The 16,351-nt window shown below is 49.3% G+C and overlaps 1 protein-coding gene across 1 annotated transcript; it reads right to left on the bottom strand.

The window, feature by feature from the left end:
* Positions 1-151: 151 nt before the first annotated feature.
* Positions 152-16,214, bottom strand: LOC133341217 (xanthine dehydrogenase/oxidase-like). The gene is given in 21 exon segments (XM_061549678.1): positions 152-1,980; positions 2,672-2,839; positions 3,294-3,482; positions 3,804-3,869; positions 5,059-5,173; positions 5,452-5,504; positions 5,876-5,950; positions 7,186-7,314; positions 7,835-7,930; positions 8,114-8,195; positions 9,033-9,178; positions 9,856-10,047; positions 11,137-11,223; positions 11,335-11,422; positions 12,420-12,469; positions 12,471-12,554; positions 12,919-13,022; positions 13,025-13,042; positions 14,532-14,628; positions 14,910-15,032; positions 15,661-16,214. Coding segments are annotated over 21 exon segments (2,064 nt in total). The 5' UTR covers positions 15,712-16,214; the 3' UTR covers positions 152-1,929.
* Positions 16,215-16,351: the final 137 nt, after the last annotated feature.

Here is a 16,351-nt window from a genome sequence, read left to right on the forward strand (position 1 = left end):
GTCTATTTAATTAAGTAGAACGTGTTGTCTATATTTATTTAAAGTTGCGCATTTTGATGTGACGTCACATTTCTCAAACCCCCCCCCCCCCGTCACATGTCTGACCCCCCTCCCCCCCCCCAGTTGCGTGACGTCATTTATGGACGGCCCCTTAACATTGCATTGATGTTTAGACATGTAAACCATCACCCAGTAACACGTGTTGCTTGTGATGCTTTATTAAATCAAAGAAGATTAGCACATGCTTAGCAATGTTTTAATTGAAAATCTTAAAGTTCAAATGTAAAGCACAGGTATTCCGAAGCAGACTTCCATGGAGTGGAGTTAAAAATTGAAAGGAATATGCGAAACCAAACTCTTCTGCGTGTCCCATCCTCTTAGAACGTAGGAGAGTTGGCCTGCTTTGAAAGGAGAAGAACTGTAATGGTTGGCAGAATTATTGAGATCTACGGGGAAGCAGTGAAAGGGTGAGAGAGAGACGTAATCCCAGCATGCACTTAGTGTGGCGCAGGACAGAGTTCGCTGGTGATGCTCGTGGAGACTGCTTCACCCTGGCCAGGTGAGATTGTGAAAAAGCTGAGGGGATATGCTGGAGGAATAAAAACAAAAATGAAGTTTCAGGTAATAAGGAAGAGTTGCCACAGAACTATTGAAAGATGTGTTGTGAATTGTATTATAAGTCATGTTGTAGAACATTTAATTTGTCTTGTAATCATTTTATATTAAAGCTGAATTTTAAAATAATTAGAAAAATGCATTCCAGTTTAAGACACCATGACAAACACATGTGAATCGTCGTATGGCAACACCTACAATTACATGCAACCTACAGCCCAAAAATGACAGTATTTTACATCTTATTTTCTTCCTCTTTAGTGATACATTTTAAAGAGAATTGTAGAATGTTTCAGGCCTGGACCACACGGTCACCTTGTTTTTTGTTATCAAAACGTTTGAGGCAGTGATACTTTATACTGGTAAATACTTATCGTATTTCACTCGACACAAGTTCTTTCCTACTAATGGATTTTGTCGTGTGAATGTGTTGCACTTATTAAGTATTTCAGCAGACAAAATGTTATAAATAAACATTCACTGACAAGCAAGTCTCATACCTTTGTAATTGTACATTTTTCTAGAATTCAGATTTTGGCACGTAATTAAAATGGTTGTTGGCTGAAATGGTTTTAGGAATGGTTTTTTACACTTTAAAAGAGTGATCACATCATTGAAACAATCCAATACTTGTCAACATTTCCAAACACGGCTATCAGACCAGCTGCATGCATATCAATACATCGACAATGTCTGGAAGATGTTGCCAAACAATGTTACTACACTTCCATAATATGAGGTAAAATAAAAATTACGGTAAATCATTTTCAGAATTTTCCAAATATTTAAAAACCCACATTTGAATTTTTGTCTATTGCAAAAACACAAAAATCCATACGCAGGACACTTTGAAAAATTAAAACCTATGACGGTAATTGTTATTATGTGTATTTACCCAGAAAAGCCTCACTTAGTCTCACGACTTTCAGGTTTTGTAGTAGGGGGCGATATTGCTCTGTGTAATCCCAATTGGATGTTTGGTCAACAATAATTACGCTATGGATTTTTCGCGATGGAAGGAAACCGGAAACCCATGCAGGACATGAAGAGAATGTACAAACTCCACACAGAAAGGTGCCCGAATAAGGAATTGAACCCAGGCTCTTCTTGCTGCGAATCATGAGCATTACCACTACATCACCCTGCCGTGAAAATGGCTTTTGATAGTGTTAAAGTTACGAAATTATCCTGCACACCAAAGAACAGCTGCGGATTGGAAAGCGTGTTGGTATCGACGTCGCTGTTCTAAACACAAGCCGGCATTGCCGCCCGTGCTTCCCCAAGCAGGCGAGCAAGGGTGCCGCCTGCCGCTTGTCAGGCTCGCACGGCCCAGGGCACAGCGCCAGCTTCTTCCTCCTGAGGAACCTGCAAAATAAAGACGTCCAACAGAGGGCATCACCACGGTGCGCGTGCCAACGAGCTGCACTTTGAGGTCACGTGATAAGCCTCTCCCCTAAATTATGACTGGCTATCTGATTTGGTGAAGATGGCGTCACACTCTACTTCAGGACAAAATCGATGACAAATTGCTAAAATGGCTTTTGAGTATGAAAATATACGTAGTTTTCGCATTTGAAGTTAAATCTGGCAGTGAACAGGATAATTTACCCAAAAAAGCCACACCGTGTTCAAACCCTAATTTTCAGCAGAGTTCTATGTGTGGAGATGTTTGGTTAACACAAACTACATTGCTTCATAACGGTTCTTTTGGGTTCGACCACGAAGTGACCTGGCCAGATTTTCATCACGAAACTCTCCACCACCTGAAACAAGCAAACAAATTAAATTGTCACGTGCATTGTTTAATAAGTTATTTATTGTTTGAAATATGCTTGACGTAGTTTGAAGTGAGATATCGTATCCAATTGCGAAATTTGGCTGTGAGAATTGTTCTCCAACTCACCAGTGAGTGAGCTGACAACAGCAATTGAAGCATTAAATTATCGTACGCATGACAATTTATCTCCGTGGGGTGGAGGGTCTTGACAAAATTTGTCGAGATCGCTTAATGGCATAACCCAAAATCCATACTGAACCAATGTGTGTGTGAAGGCACCATTTTGGTGAAGCGGTCGGGGCAGGCCATCCGAACACGCTCGGGGCTGGCCGGGCTGTCCAGGCAGAAGGGCCCCGCCAGGCCTGCGTCAGCTCGGGCCGCGCGGACCGCGTCCTTGATGGCGTAGAACACGGAGGCGGCGAGGAACAGGGGCGGCTCGCCCACGGCCTGCGTGCCGCACACGGGACACGGCACGTCCAGCAACGCGCTCGCGGAACGGGCACGGAATGAGCCTTCTTGCTATGAAATGCATCAATGCCCAGGCAGGGCAACTACTCGCGGATATGCCAGATTGGCATTTGCTGCGTAATGTATGTATGTAAGGTTGCATGCACGGTGTAAGAGATCTCTATGTCTTGTGTTGTGTACTATGTCGCGTGTAGTGTGTGCTCTACGTATGACGTGTCGTATGGGAATATCACGCATCTCTCAGGAAGTGTTTCATGGGACGTCTGTCGTGCTGAAGTGACAGGGTTCCGTCAGAGTACAACTCTTAGAATTCTGGACCCTATCTTGTTTATCTCGCCCACGTGAAGTGGCTCTTAACGTGTTGACACACTGCACTCAGCTCCTCTCGTGTTTAGTGCCGGCAGCGCGTGCGGGCCGTGCATCTCCGCCGTACCTTGGACGAGTACACGGCGCGTTTGTTGGGCGCACTCCGCAGGAGCGACACGTGCAAGTGCTCGGGGGCGTCCCCGAAGGCAGGGATCTTGTAGGAGCCGGGCCCCCGTGTGAGCAGCGACCCCTCAGGAGAGTAGCGCAGCTCCTCCAGCACAAAGAGGCCCAGGCCCTGCATGAAGCCGCCCTCGATCTGCATCCACGCGCATGCATAGGGAACTGGCTCTCACGCGGTAGGTAATGTCCAAGAAGCGTTTCATCAAAACTACTCCATGCTATGTTGCCCTTTGCTCCCCCCAGAAGCAACTTCTGAGCAATTCAGGAGGTGCTCCGGTAATGAAGAAGTTATGCATGAGATTCCGGCGCCGTGCGTGCAGTGCCGGTGCAGAATGCTGATTTGTGTCCTGCGAGCGATGCGACCGGGATGTACAATGTCGTATGCATCAGTAGATCAGACTGCGCGTAGTGCTCTGATGAAATATAAAATCAGAACTGATGCAGGATGGACGCAAACCTGGCCGACATCGATGGCTGGATTCAAGCTGTTGCCAACATCCATGACGATGTCGGTGCGGAGAGTCTGCAGAGAGAGAGACACGAGCATGAGTGACTGCAGCACACAGAGTACAATTATAATGCGGGCGTAAACGGCCCTCCGGAGGTGACGTCATGAGGGGAGGAGTTAGGTCACGTGGGGGGAGAGGGGTTAAGCTATAGAAGGAGGGGAACCGGAAGAGGATGAGGAGTGACGGGGGACCAGGAACGAGAGAGGCCACGAAGGGCGAAGCGGAGGGTGGCGAGATCGCCACGAACACAGGGGAGCGAGGATCGGCACCGTTGGCCAGCGGTGACCGACCCGAAGCAGCGAGGAGGCTGCAGTCAGCAGCGGGGCTGCATACAGAGTTAGCAGCGGGTCTGCATACAGAGTAGCAGCCAAGAGGGTCTGCATATAGGGTTAGCAGCGGGGGTCTGCATAGGGAGTCGGCAGCGAGTCTGCAGGGAGAGAACGGAGGTTACAGTAGACGAAGCAGAGAGTCTGCGGGGAGAGAAAGGAAGCTATAATAGCGATAACAGCCGGGGGCTACAAATACAGTGTTATAACAGAGTGCCGTGTGGGAGAAGACAAGAACCCAATAAAGGACACGAAGTCAGAGAGAAGTGTCTGAGTCCTTTTATTACACAATGCTACACAGTGACCTCACACATTGAAGCAGGCACGGGGCAGCGCCGTTGTGTCCTTGTGATAGCAGCCTGTACTTTGCTTCTTCCCCACGGAGAAGACGAGGTGCCCATGGGCATTGAACTATATTGCCGTGCGTCTGGTCCCATGGTGAGTCCACAAAACCTTAAAGTGCTCACACCCTGGACTCGGCTTGTTTGGGCTTGTTACACGATAACCGGTAAACCTCAGAACTGATTACTAGAAGTCGTTCTGTGATCAAATCTTGATTTAAAGCTTTCGTGACTGCAGGAATTCATACTCTTTTGGTCTTTTGGTAAAGTCACGGAGATAGAAAAATAATAAAGAAAATAATTTTAAAAATCACGACGTTTTGATTGCAACACAAGTAATCGTCTTCAGGTGAAAAAATACAGCAGGCGAACTGCTGAGGCAGGATAAATATTTCTCCTGCTGTTCTCTAACAGGAAGGGTTGCTGGTGCTTTGGGAGATTCTTAAAAAATATTTGCCTAATGATCCCGATAGCATGATCAGGGCACAGTTGGAGAAAGAGACAAAACTGTTTCAAACTGTGTTTTCGAACCTCACCTGGGAGGCTCCGGTGAGGCAGTCCACTTCCACCTCCGAGCAGGCCACGCCGATTGTGAAGTAGTTGAATGGCTTGCCTTCGTTCTTCTCCCAGTCATAATAAATGTCTGGAGTCCTGTGAATGCAACACACGCAGTGCGCATTGTCATCAGCCTCGTTCTCTCCACGTCTGGATGAGAGTTGGCATCCCACATGGTCCGACGACATCTGTCGTGCTCCTGCAACATGGGCCGATCTTATCACTCAATCTCCACGGTGGACATTCTATTTTGTGTGAATACACTGTGTGCGCGACTGCAATGTTTTTCTTTCAAACAGAACTCCCATTGTAACAATATCAGGAAGTAACGCAGTAACTTAAGGTATCTGACTTGAGGATGCAAGACTTCATACCTGTAGAAACCAGTTGTGGACAGGCTTATGCGGTTCATGTAAGCCTTATTCACCTGTGAGCACAAGCCAACCACATTTAATAATTCAGTAGAATGCCAATTGGGGTACAGTATGACTTATAAGGTACACAAATAATAATTCACAGTCAACATTTTCATTACAATAATCACTTAAAACCGACCACATCATGGTCAAAGATGAATACTAACAGCCAAGGGTTTGTGTGGCAGTTTGTTAAAAGACGCATGCTCCACGTTAGGTTTTTTTGTTAAATATTTCACGTAAATTACATTACTTTAATGATGTGTCGATGAATGGTTTTGTGATCAACATTGGTGTTGCACAGCACTGTTACTGACAAATAGTTGACTATCAGTGGATTGAGCAACTCGATTGTGGCAGTGTTAGGGTAAGGAACTCAGACCCAGTCGCGCCAGGAGCCTGAAGGGTTCTCTTCTTTGAATACGGCCAAGCGCTCGAGGAGGGTTGAGCAGGCAATCTGCACAGGAGACAGAGCCACTCAGATTCTACAGCAGCTGCACACAGTTACCGGGCATGGGCAACAACGTCCAGAATTGCAGTTTGCTGCGTCTTAATTCTTGATATTCACTTGTCAACAGAGAGGACAAGTTGGTTGTACAACCAAAAAGAAATATGCATTACGAGACCTGGATTAATCACAACATTTTATTTTACTGAGCAGTTGTCCAAGCAGTAGAAAGAGCAAGCCGTGCTGTAGAACACCCTCTGCAGTAAATCATCACTGGGCGCCACGACTCCACGGCCACTGCCCACCGAGCCGGCCCCGCTCACGGACCGAGCAAGGGGCTCGGTCTGGATTCCCACTCCAGTCTCACCACCGGGGCCGAATGTGTGGCCACCTGGACGGAGGGAGCTGCACAGTGACCTGCTGCTTAGGCCGATTCCAGGGCCACGTTTTTGAAAAAACAAAAATAACCTGGTAAAGAGTTTTATCTTCGGGGAGCCTAAATATACATTTTTATTATTTTCCAAATAAGGTTCAAAACCTGCAGTCAAGATTTAAGGTTCAAAACATTAACCTTATTAAGCCTGCCCATCTGTTTGTCTAAAAATATTTTGTTTGTCTAAAATATTCCTTGCAGTCACGAAAGCCTCAAATCTACAATGAGGGGAGTACATAACTCAATGAAAAAAACTTGAGTTTTAAGTTGTATTGCTATGAGGGACTTTCCCTAGAGACAATAGCCACTTTGATGATCAAAGGATCGCCCAAGGCCTGGACGCAAAAAGCAGCGCTAGAAGCATTCGCCTCAGTGTTGGCTCTATAATGGCTGCGGCGTTCAGGGCTCCCCTCCATCTTCCCTCTCCTCCCAGTGACATCACTACATTATCTCGCACCGTCACGCTTCATGAGCTCCGTGACATCGTCTCGTTATGTGGCTTTAAACGTAAAATACATACTTCCGAGGACAAATGAAGGATGGAAAGCGTGACAGAAGCCATGCCTTAAACGTGATTTTCTTTCTTTACAATCTTCCCTCTGGCCATGAAGAGAAGGGGTCGTGGAGAGGTCCGGGAGGCTCCAATGCCACAGGGCAGCCTGCCTCTTGAAGCGTTGGTTTTAGCGATAAGCCGTGTTGATGGGCCATTCTCACAACACCCCACTGTGACTTGGGTCTACTTAATGACCACTAGTTTGCATGCATTCAAAGCTACAACAGCCATACAATCGTGGATTATTACGTGCCATACCTTCACAGCCATCCCATTGAGATCCGAGCTGACAGAGGCTGCCGTAGGGGATGTGTTGGGAACGGTGTTTGTGCTCGTCTCGCTGATATGAATATCAGAAATCGGGATACCCAGGCAGCGGCTGGCTACCTGTGATACATGTACACACACGCACGCATAAATGCACACAACAATGATATAGGTAACTTTACAGTGCGATCACAACTACATTGCGATCGCAGCTATTAGCATAGCAATGTATTGCAACAAAGTGGAATAGGTAAATTATGAACAGAGACAGCCCTCTTGTTATTTTGCTCCTTGCAAATTTCTGCGTCATTTCCACCGACAGTGGCAGCCATGCTGGCGCTATGCTGGGCGGTGCCGTTCCCACGGCGGACTGATCCTCGTTGGGTCTCCACGCTGCCCTTGGCTACTTTTACGAGTGACAACGACTGCGGACCAGTCGTGATGACGCAAGGGTCAAACCAGAAGTGAGGCGCAAGTCTCACAGCGTTGCCACGTCATTTGGCTCAACATCTCATCTGTGAGAGCGTCACAGTTCCCGGGCGAACGATTGTACAGACAATAACCCCTCCACACTCAATCGTCGCTCCCCTTGGTCGAACGTACAGCTCCTGCCAAGGAGGAGCAGTGGTAGGCCACACACCTGAATCATCTTGGTGTGCAGGCCCTGTCCCATCTCTGTGCCTCCGTGTGCCACCAGCACCGATCCGTCTTTGTACACGTGGACCAGCGCGCCGGCCTGCACGGAGCGCACAGAGGCACTGTGAGAAGACAGCAGTGCACCGTTGTGACGGAGTCGAGCACTGTGACGGGGCCACCTTATCGTGTGCGCTATACATCCATGGTGCTTCGTGTGCACGTTCAACCACGACCCTTTACCACGCGCTCGCCATGAATGCTGCCAGTGCCACGTGATACACACCTGGTTCAAGAACTTGGCGGTAAAACTGATGCCGAACTTGGTCGGTATGACTGCGATGCCACGCTTCCTCCACCGGTTCTGCCTGCCAAACACGACGTCTGTCATCCTGATACTGTCAAATTCTTTACAATAATTACAGGAATGATTGCACTCTATTACAACATTGACGAAATACTCTCAAGATGCAATTATGTTTTCAAGCTTCATTTCATTGTTACTTTCTAACCAAGTATGTGCTGGCTGAGATGCATGATCTCTTTAGCAAGGCAGACATGGGAAAAAAGAAATGGAGTCGGGATCATTTGTTATTATTATGATTCTTGTTTACCCAGGAGTCTTGGAGGGTCCTGCCAGGTTTTTGCAGGCAGGGGGAAATGTGCCATGTGTAATCAAATTGCAGTGAATTTCCAGCATTGGGATGTTTGGGCAATACCGGAAGAAACGGAAGAACCCAGAGGAAGCCCATTCAGAAGAGAAAATAAAAAAACTCCCCACACAAAGGTGCCTGAGTCAGGTATCGAACCCAGGCACATTTCCCCACTGCGCTATCCTGCCATCCCATGGTAACCTCGTGACACCAACAAACGCACTGCTGTGCTTTGCTCATCAGTGGCGTTGCTGCTGCTGCTGCTGCTGCTGAAGCTGCGTGGCAGCCTGCCGTGCTATGCCTACCACACAGCAGCAACGGCAAACACTCTCAGATTCGCCATTTCTACATTTTGTTTGGATTGAAAAGTCATCCTTGCTGCTTAAAAAAATGGTCATGAATAAATCAGACAAATGCTCAATGTTAAAATGGCGTGGCCATCTGTAATAGCTGGTGTTAATTTGGGATCGCGAGTTTCTTGGCGTGCATGTGGTGCGCCGTGCATCACGAGAGTAACACGTGGCTGTGGCTTGAGCGCCAGACGGGGGGTACCTGTTAAAGTCTTCTACGTCCACACAGCGCTGCGTGTAGTTCGCTTGCTGCAGGCACTCATTCCAGCAGCGGTCCAGCGTGAAGTCCGTCAAGGGCTGATTAAAGTGCGTCAAGTCCCCATCTTTGTACATGTTCACTTGCCGCACCTAGAAGCCAATTGCCAGGATGTTTTGATGGGATCAAGGGTGATCACGAGCCAACATTCGTATTCATGACTTGACACTCGAACCAGGCCCGGGCCCAGCTTTTATTCGGATGGGGGGCTACTAGAGCCATTGTGTGGAGGACCACCATAGCAGCGATTCACGGCTATGGAAGGGAGAGATCTTGGGTCGTGCCAAGAGACATTTGGTGATGCAGGGCCCACCCCAGTACCTCCTAGCGCCGGCCCTAAGTGTAAATCCTCGTATTAGTGGCCCCTTATCCTTTTGCCCGGACCAGTACACGAGTCCTCTAACGATCTGCAGGATATCTATTCCAATTACCACCTGTGTGTTGTTAACACCTCCCATCTAGGGTGGAATTAAATAACACATCAACTTTGTTTATCTGTGACTGTAGTGGATACTCAATAACTCCCTTAAAGATGCTCAAATGGCAATGAAATGCCTTGTTAAGTTGTTTTGCTACTAGGGCTTAGCATTGGGTGGGACTCTCCTTTAAGTAGCGTAAAAAAGACAGCCATTTCTGATGGCATTGCGGGATTCCACGCGCCAGTTTCCCTATGAGTACGAGTATAGGGGCACCAAACGTGCTCAATCGTAAAGTCATGTTGAAGCTTTACACAATGATTAAAATCCAGAATTTCAGCTTCTCCACTGACCTCATGGGGTGGCAGATTGAGGGTCATGGCCACGTCCGTGATCCAGTTCTCCGCGATCAACATTCCCTGCGGGGCCCCGAAGCCACGGAAGGCCGTGTTGGACGGGAGGTTCGTACGACAAACGATGCCTCTGCCACGGATGTTTGGGATGCGGTAAACGTTGTCCATTTGAAACAGAGCGCGTTCCATCACCTGCCACGCAGAGCACTCGCACCGCTCAGCAGAGCCAGGACACAGCTTGCATTGTGGGCATATTGTTTAGTCTGAATTGGTGCAGCAACTCTGACACTTTTATAATATATGAATGAGGAGAGTGGCAAGGGGAGAGTAACAAGCAGCAGTGTCAGTGGTGCATTGACCATCGTGTAGCCAAGTCGCAGCAATATACAGCAGTAGACATGACGCACAATAATAAATAATTCCGGGAGGGGAAGGACCCAAAGTGATGTTTTGAAAAATATTCCGCTTGCATACCCAGAAAAACCTCACTGAGTGTCAAGACTCTTTTTCATGAGGGTCCTGCCAAGTTTTCATAGCAGCAGGCGATGTCGCTGCTGTGTGTAATCCCAATTTGCAGATATTTATTTGACATTGGGGTATTTGGCCAATACCAATGCCATTGTATGTATGCAAGCCCCTTTTGTATTGATCCACAAGGGTTACCAATGTCCCACACCCTGGTGGCCAATATTCCAAGGAAATATTATTTTAGAAGCCACTAAACTCCACATACACACACACGAACACTCTCACCCACACACTCTGCAGAACAGACGGAGAACAAACGCCACAGGAAGGTGAATGCATTGCCACGAGGAAAAGTGTTACCACGATGCCACCCTGCCGCCCAGGATGACTGGGGATGTTGATATGCTACCTTGAATTCTGGAAAGGTGCGCAGAGGGACCGGGCAGGGACCGGTTAAGACTCAAGCCGTCTAAACTGCCATCTACTGTTAGATTTAGAGCCAGTGAAAATATTCAAGATAAAAAAAAATTCCGTTGCATTTATGGATGGTCTCTCAATTCTATTTTGGATTATTTAGATTTTTTAAGTGCGAGGTTTGAGAAAACCATATATGTACACTATATATTGAACTTCTTTCGCACCGTACATAGCCAACCATGTTAATCGGAGCAGTGGGAGTTACATTTGGCAGCACTAGAGGTGATGGAATAATTCCCAGCCGTGAAAAGGGCAGGAACTCGAGAATGCAGTTCCTTGCTTTATATAAACCAAAGGTGGTGTGAAGATGGCACCATGTAGAGTTGGGATACGTACGGAAGCTGACAGATCCAGGCTGTTGCCGCCATTGCTGTACATAACCACATCCAGTGCGATCACTCGACCATCGTTCATGAACCCCACCTGCAACACAGCCATGACAAATATACTCTGTCCTTTTTCCACTTTGGATCTGTGCAGTAACTATCCTGAGATACAATGTAGCAAAGCAGCGGAGGATCTGCACGACAGTACCTTATACTTGCCCAGGAATGGGTGCCGGCCCCCGGTGATGAGCATGTCCTCGTCGCGGTCCAGCATGCAGCGCACGGGCCGGCCCAGCCTGCGCCACGCACAGCAGCACACAGCACCGTGGGCTCGCGGCTCGTGCTCGCCCGCGTCTCACCGTGGGCGTCGTGGTGCCGGGGAGAGTTTGAGCCTTCCCCGTGGAGACGCAACGTCACGTGGGCACGCCAAATCCCAGCTTTTAAAAAGACCGCCGCTGAAGAGCTGAGAGATTTAAATCCGCATGTGACGAGGAAACCTTTCCCAATGGAAAAATGAATGCGGGCTCCACAACTTTGCGTGTCGTAAACTCTAATCGCAAAAGCCGAGTGTTCAGTCAAACACGCAGAACAAGCAAAAGCGAAGGCATGACACAAGAGATGTGTGGCGACGTTGGCTGATACCCACTATCTGGAGGAGTCCCCATGCGGCCTGGATGTGAGATCGCGAGCTTGAGCTGCTGTATCTTGGCGTCAGTGTCTCACGTGACGCTGGGAGGAACTATAATCTCCATTTCCACCACATATGATGAACCACAGCTGTTGCATGCGAGAGATAACCCTTGTGCTCAAGTGGATTTCCTCGTGTGTGCCGGGTGTAATTCTAAATGTAATACTTTGTGCACATGCCTGTTATCCAGCACTGTGGAGGAAGTGAGGATTGGTGAATCATTGACATTTTTGTCCAACTTCCTTCCCCTGGGCTTTGAGGAGGAGCTGTATCTTAGCTCGCCAGGAGAAGGCGGGAGAGGAGAAATGTGGACTCCACCTGTTCTGTCCGTTTGGGAGAGAGCGTCGCCCCCTCTGGGTACTCTGGTTTGCTCCATATAGTTTCATATAGAGGCCCGCAGAGCTTTGGCAATACTTGCCACCGGCTCCTCATCGCCCGGCTGCTGCTGCTTTCCTGCTTGTCTGTGGATCCTCCTCCTCGCGCCTCTGAGCTGTCCTCTCTCTCTCTCTTCGAGAGCGAGCGGATGCCGTGCAGCGGCGAGTTACAAGTTGACGTTAAGACGTTCGATACGACGCTGCGTGCGCTGCGTGCGCGGCACCACTCACCGCACCGCTGCCACCGCCACGGCGTTGGAGAGCATGCAGGCGCGGCTCTCCCTTGCCGCCGAAGCCACCGCCCATGCGGCGCACGCGGCACAAGACGCGGTTCGCCGGCACGCCCAGCACCTCCGCCGCCTCCAGCTGCACACCCCACCCCCCCAGCCAGCACGATTGTTTAATATCACGGTTGTTGTTGTTGTTGTGAGTCCACTTGTTTACCCAGGGAAGCCAGGCTTTCGCAGTAGCATGTCACGGTATGATATGTCAACTGAATAGTCTGCAAGTAATTTGTTAGCATTGGGATGTTTGGCCAACGCGATTTGGGAATCAAATCGAGGCGCAGTGGTAACACTCGTGCCTTGTAGCAAGTAAATTACACGTAGAAACATCGACCCGTACTGTGAATGAGTCTTGAAAATGAGTCTTGAAACTCGGTGGGGCTGTGCAGGCAATCTCTCCTGTGTGAATATGTAAATGTGTACGTGCACACGCGGGCAGGACACACCTGTGTGTTGGTGGGCGATTGAGAAGAAGAAAAGATCTCGATCTCCCCATTCTCGCCCTTGGGAATGACGAGCGAGCACTGCGTTTCCAGGTAGAAATGCTCCTGCCCCCGATGTGTATCTCTCCTGCGAGGGGAAGCCAGTACGTCAGACCAACCATGTCCACAGCTCGGCTCCTCGGGGCAGCATACTTGCACGGATGTGGCTACATTGCAAAACCTCCACATTGTTTAGAATTTCATGCAATACACTCAATTATATTAAATTATTACAGTGAGCTTATTACTCCAGAATTAAATACGATACTCGTTCCGATCCACACGCCACACGAGAACACTGTCCATCGGTATTCACCACGGCACCAACATCGCACGTCAGTAGTCACCACGGCACCAACACCGCACGTCAACATTCACCACAGCACCAACATCGCACGTCAACATTCACCACGGCACCAACACTGCACGTCAGTAGTCACCACGGCACCAACACCGCACGTCAATATTCACCACGGCACCAACACCGCCACGTCAACATTCACCACGGCACCAACACCGCACGTCAACATTCACCACGGCACCAACACCGCACGTCAACATTCACCACGGCACCAACACCGCACGTCAACATTCACCACGGCACCAACATTGCACGTCAACATTCCCACGGCACCAACATCGCACGTCAACATTCACCACGGCACCACACCGCACGTCACGATTCACCACGGCACCAACACCGCACGTCAACATTCACCACGGCACCAACACTGGCACGTCAAACTTCACCACGGCACCAACACCGCCACGTCAACATTCACCACGGCCACCAACATCGCACGTCACATTCAACCACGCACCAACACACCGCACGTCAACATTCACCACGGCACCAACATCGCACGTCAACATTCACCACGGCACACACCTGCACGTCAACATTCACCACGGCACCAACACCGCACGTCAATATTCACCACGGCACCAACACCGCACGTCAACATTCACCACGGCACCAACACCGCACGTCAACATTCACCACGGCACCAACACCGCACGTCAACATTCACCACGGCACCAACATCGCACGTCAGTAGTCACCACGGCACCAACACCGCACGTCAACATTCACCACGGCACCAACACCGCACGTCAACATTCACCACGGCACCAACATCGCACGTCAGTAGTCACCACGGCACCAACACCGCACGTCAACATTCACCACGGCAACAACACTGCACGTCAACATTCACCACGGCACCAACACCGCACGTCAATATTCACCACGGCACCAACATCGCACGTCAACATTCACCACGGCACCAACATCGCACGTCAACATTCACCACGGCACCAACACCGCACGTCAACATTCACCACGGCACCAAATTCGCACGTCAACATTCACCACGGCACCAACATCGCACGTCAACATTCACCACGGCACCAACACCGCACGTCAACATTCACCACGGCACCAACACCGCACGTCAAACTCCACACAGAAAGCCACCTGAGGTGGGAATCAAACCTCGGGCTTTTTGCTGTCAGGCACATGTGTTATCGCGGCGCCATGCAGAGTCTCCACAAAGCGTGTCTGGTGAGGGACCAACCTTCCACAATGTGGTCTGCCTCAGCAAAGCCGGACTCCAAGTTACCCTTCAAGATCTGTCTCTGCTGCTCATAGAACGAATCCTGGGCAATGGCGTCCTGCAAGGAGAGCAACCGTTACAATTCGCTCGCGAGCGCGGTAGCGTGTGTCGCCACTGTGAGGAGATCTAAACACAGTGACACACGACACGCCTGTACCGTCTCAGTTTAACCGCCTCCAACATACGCAGAGTAACAAAACGTCGTCCCACTCTTACAGCTGGACAGTGGCCGAGCGCCACAACAGAAGAGAGACAAGAGGTGTGACCCTCCACTTGTGGGCTCACAATAGCCAGCTCCACAGTGTGCACTGTCACCAGCACGCCCAGCGAGTGTCTCACCTGCATGGTGATTATGACGGGCTGCAGGTCTTCGTAAGTGACCTTCACGGCTTTAGCAGCACGCTGGGCGTGCATCTGTGTATCGGCCACCACAGCCCCGATCACATGACCGATGCACGTGACCTGATGCACAGCACCCGCAACACCAAGTCAATATTGATGCGACATGTCACAATGTCTTCGCTTCGTACTACAGACTGGAAAGTGAAGCATATTCCACGCACAAACAGGTTTGTATTGTCAAGAACCCTCCACCGCCCCCCCCCCGATCCAGCCAAACAAGTTAACTGTCCACTTGTAGGAGCGTTTACTGCGCCACTTATCACTGTTTCATCTCACAGAAGGGAGTCGCCTATGATTGCTATATCTAATCCAAATCGAGAAATTCGATTTAGTGGTATAATCTTAGAATTTGTAAAATGTGGACCCTGACGCCTGCACAGGGGCCTCCTCCTCGGTTTCAAGGTCGTTGCGGGACCTTTAACGTCTGCTGTGAAGCAGACGTCGCGTATTTTGATGGTAAATAAAATTACAGTTTAACAAAAAGCCCACGTTAATGCTGAACACAAGGCTATCCAACGCAATTCAACATGATGTCACTTGCCAGTTGAAGATATAGGACAAGGATGGCAGCTTATTTTCATTAAGCAAGAATTCTAGATGTGCCCTGTGGATTATTTCCCTCTCTGTTCGGGGAGGAGATGCATGGACGGGCCAATGAGGAGACATGCGCGTGCAGCTGCAGACTCACCTTGCCGTCTGCGAAGACCGTCTCGTCGTGGAAGATGCCACTGTGGTTCATCCCAGGCACGTCGCGAGCGCCGATAAACGCCTCGACCCCTGGGAGGCCGAGCGCCTCCTTCGTGTCGATCGCCCTGCACGCAAGGGGCCATCGGCAGCAAATGGAGGTGGACACGGAGCGTGGAGCTCGCCGCTCGTGAAGTGACAGAAAGTGTGCGGCGAACCCGCTCCGGGCAGACAGCGAGGATTGGTGAATTGTCCGCTTTCATCAAACTCCCAAAACCGACGGGCTGCAAGGTCGTCATCTCATGGCTCGCCAGGGTATGATGGCAGTACAGCAAGTGGGTACGTTTCAATCCATATTCTATCTGTACGGGGAACGAGTGTTAGCCCCTGAAACGTGTAGGTTTCCTCCCAAATGTATAAACACTTATTCGTGGAGTTGGCCAAACATCCTAATATAGAGCCACAGGGCTTGGGCACCTCTTAATGTAATTAAACTTTGCAGTGCGTGACAAAAACACATCGCCCAATCATGCAAAACTATTGGAAATTATGTCTGTAAAACAAAGCGTCTTCCTTCCTGATAACGTTGCACTATAAGAATGGTGCAAATACTAAATGTGCTAATTCTTTATTATTACTATTACTACACGTACCATATTTAACCAAGAAAGTCTCACTGAGTCTCAACTCTTTTT

The sequence above is a fragment of the Lethenteron reissneri genome, chromosome 11 (genome assembly GCF_015708825.2).
Source record: "Lethenteron reissneri isolate LAM-NWPU_2019-01 chromosome 11, ASM1570882v1, whole genome shotgun sequence".
NCBI lineage: Eukaryota > Metazoa > Chordata > Hyperoartia > Petromyzontiformes > Petromyzontidae > Lethenteron > Lethenteron reissneri.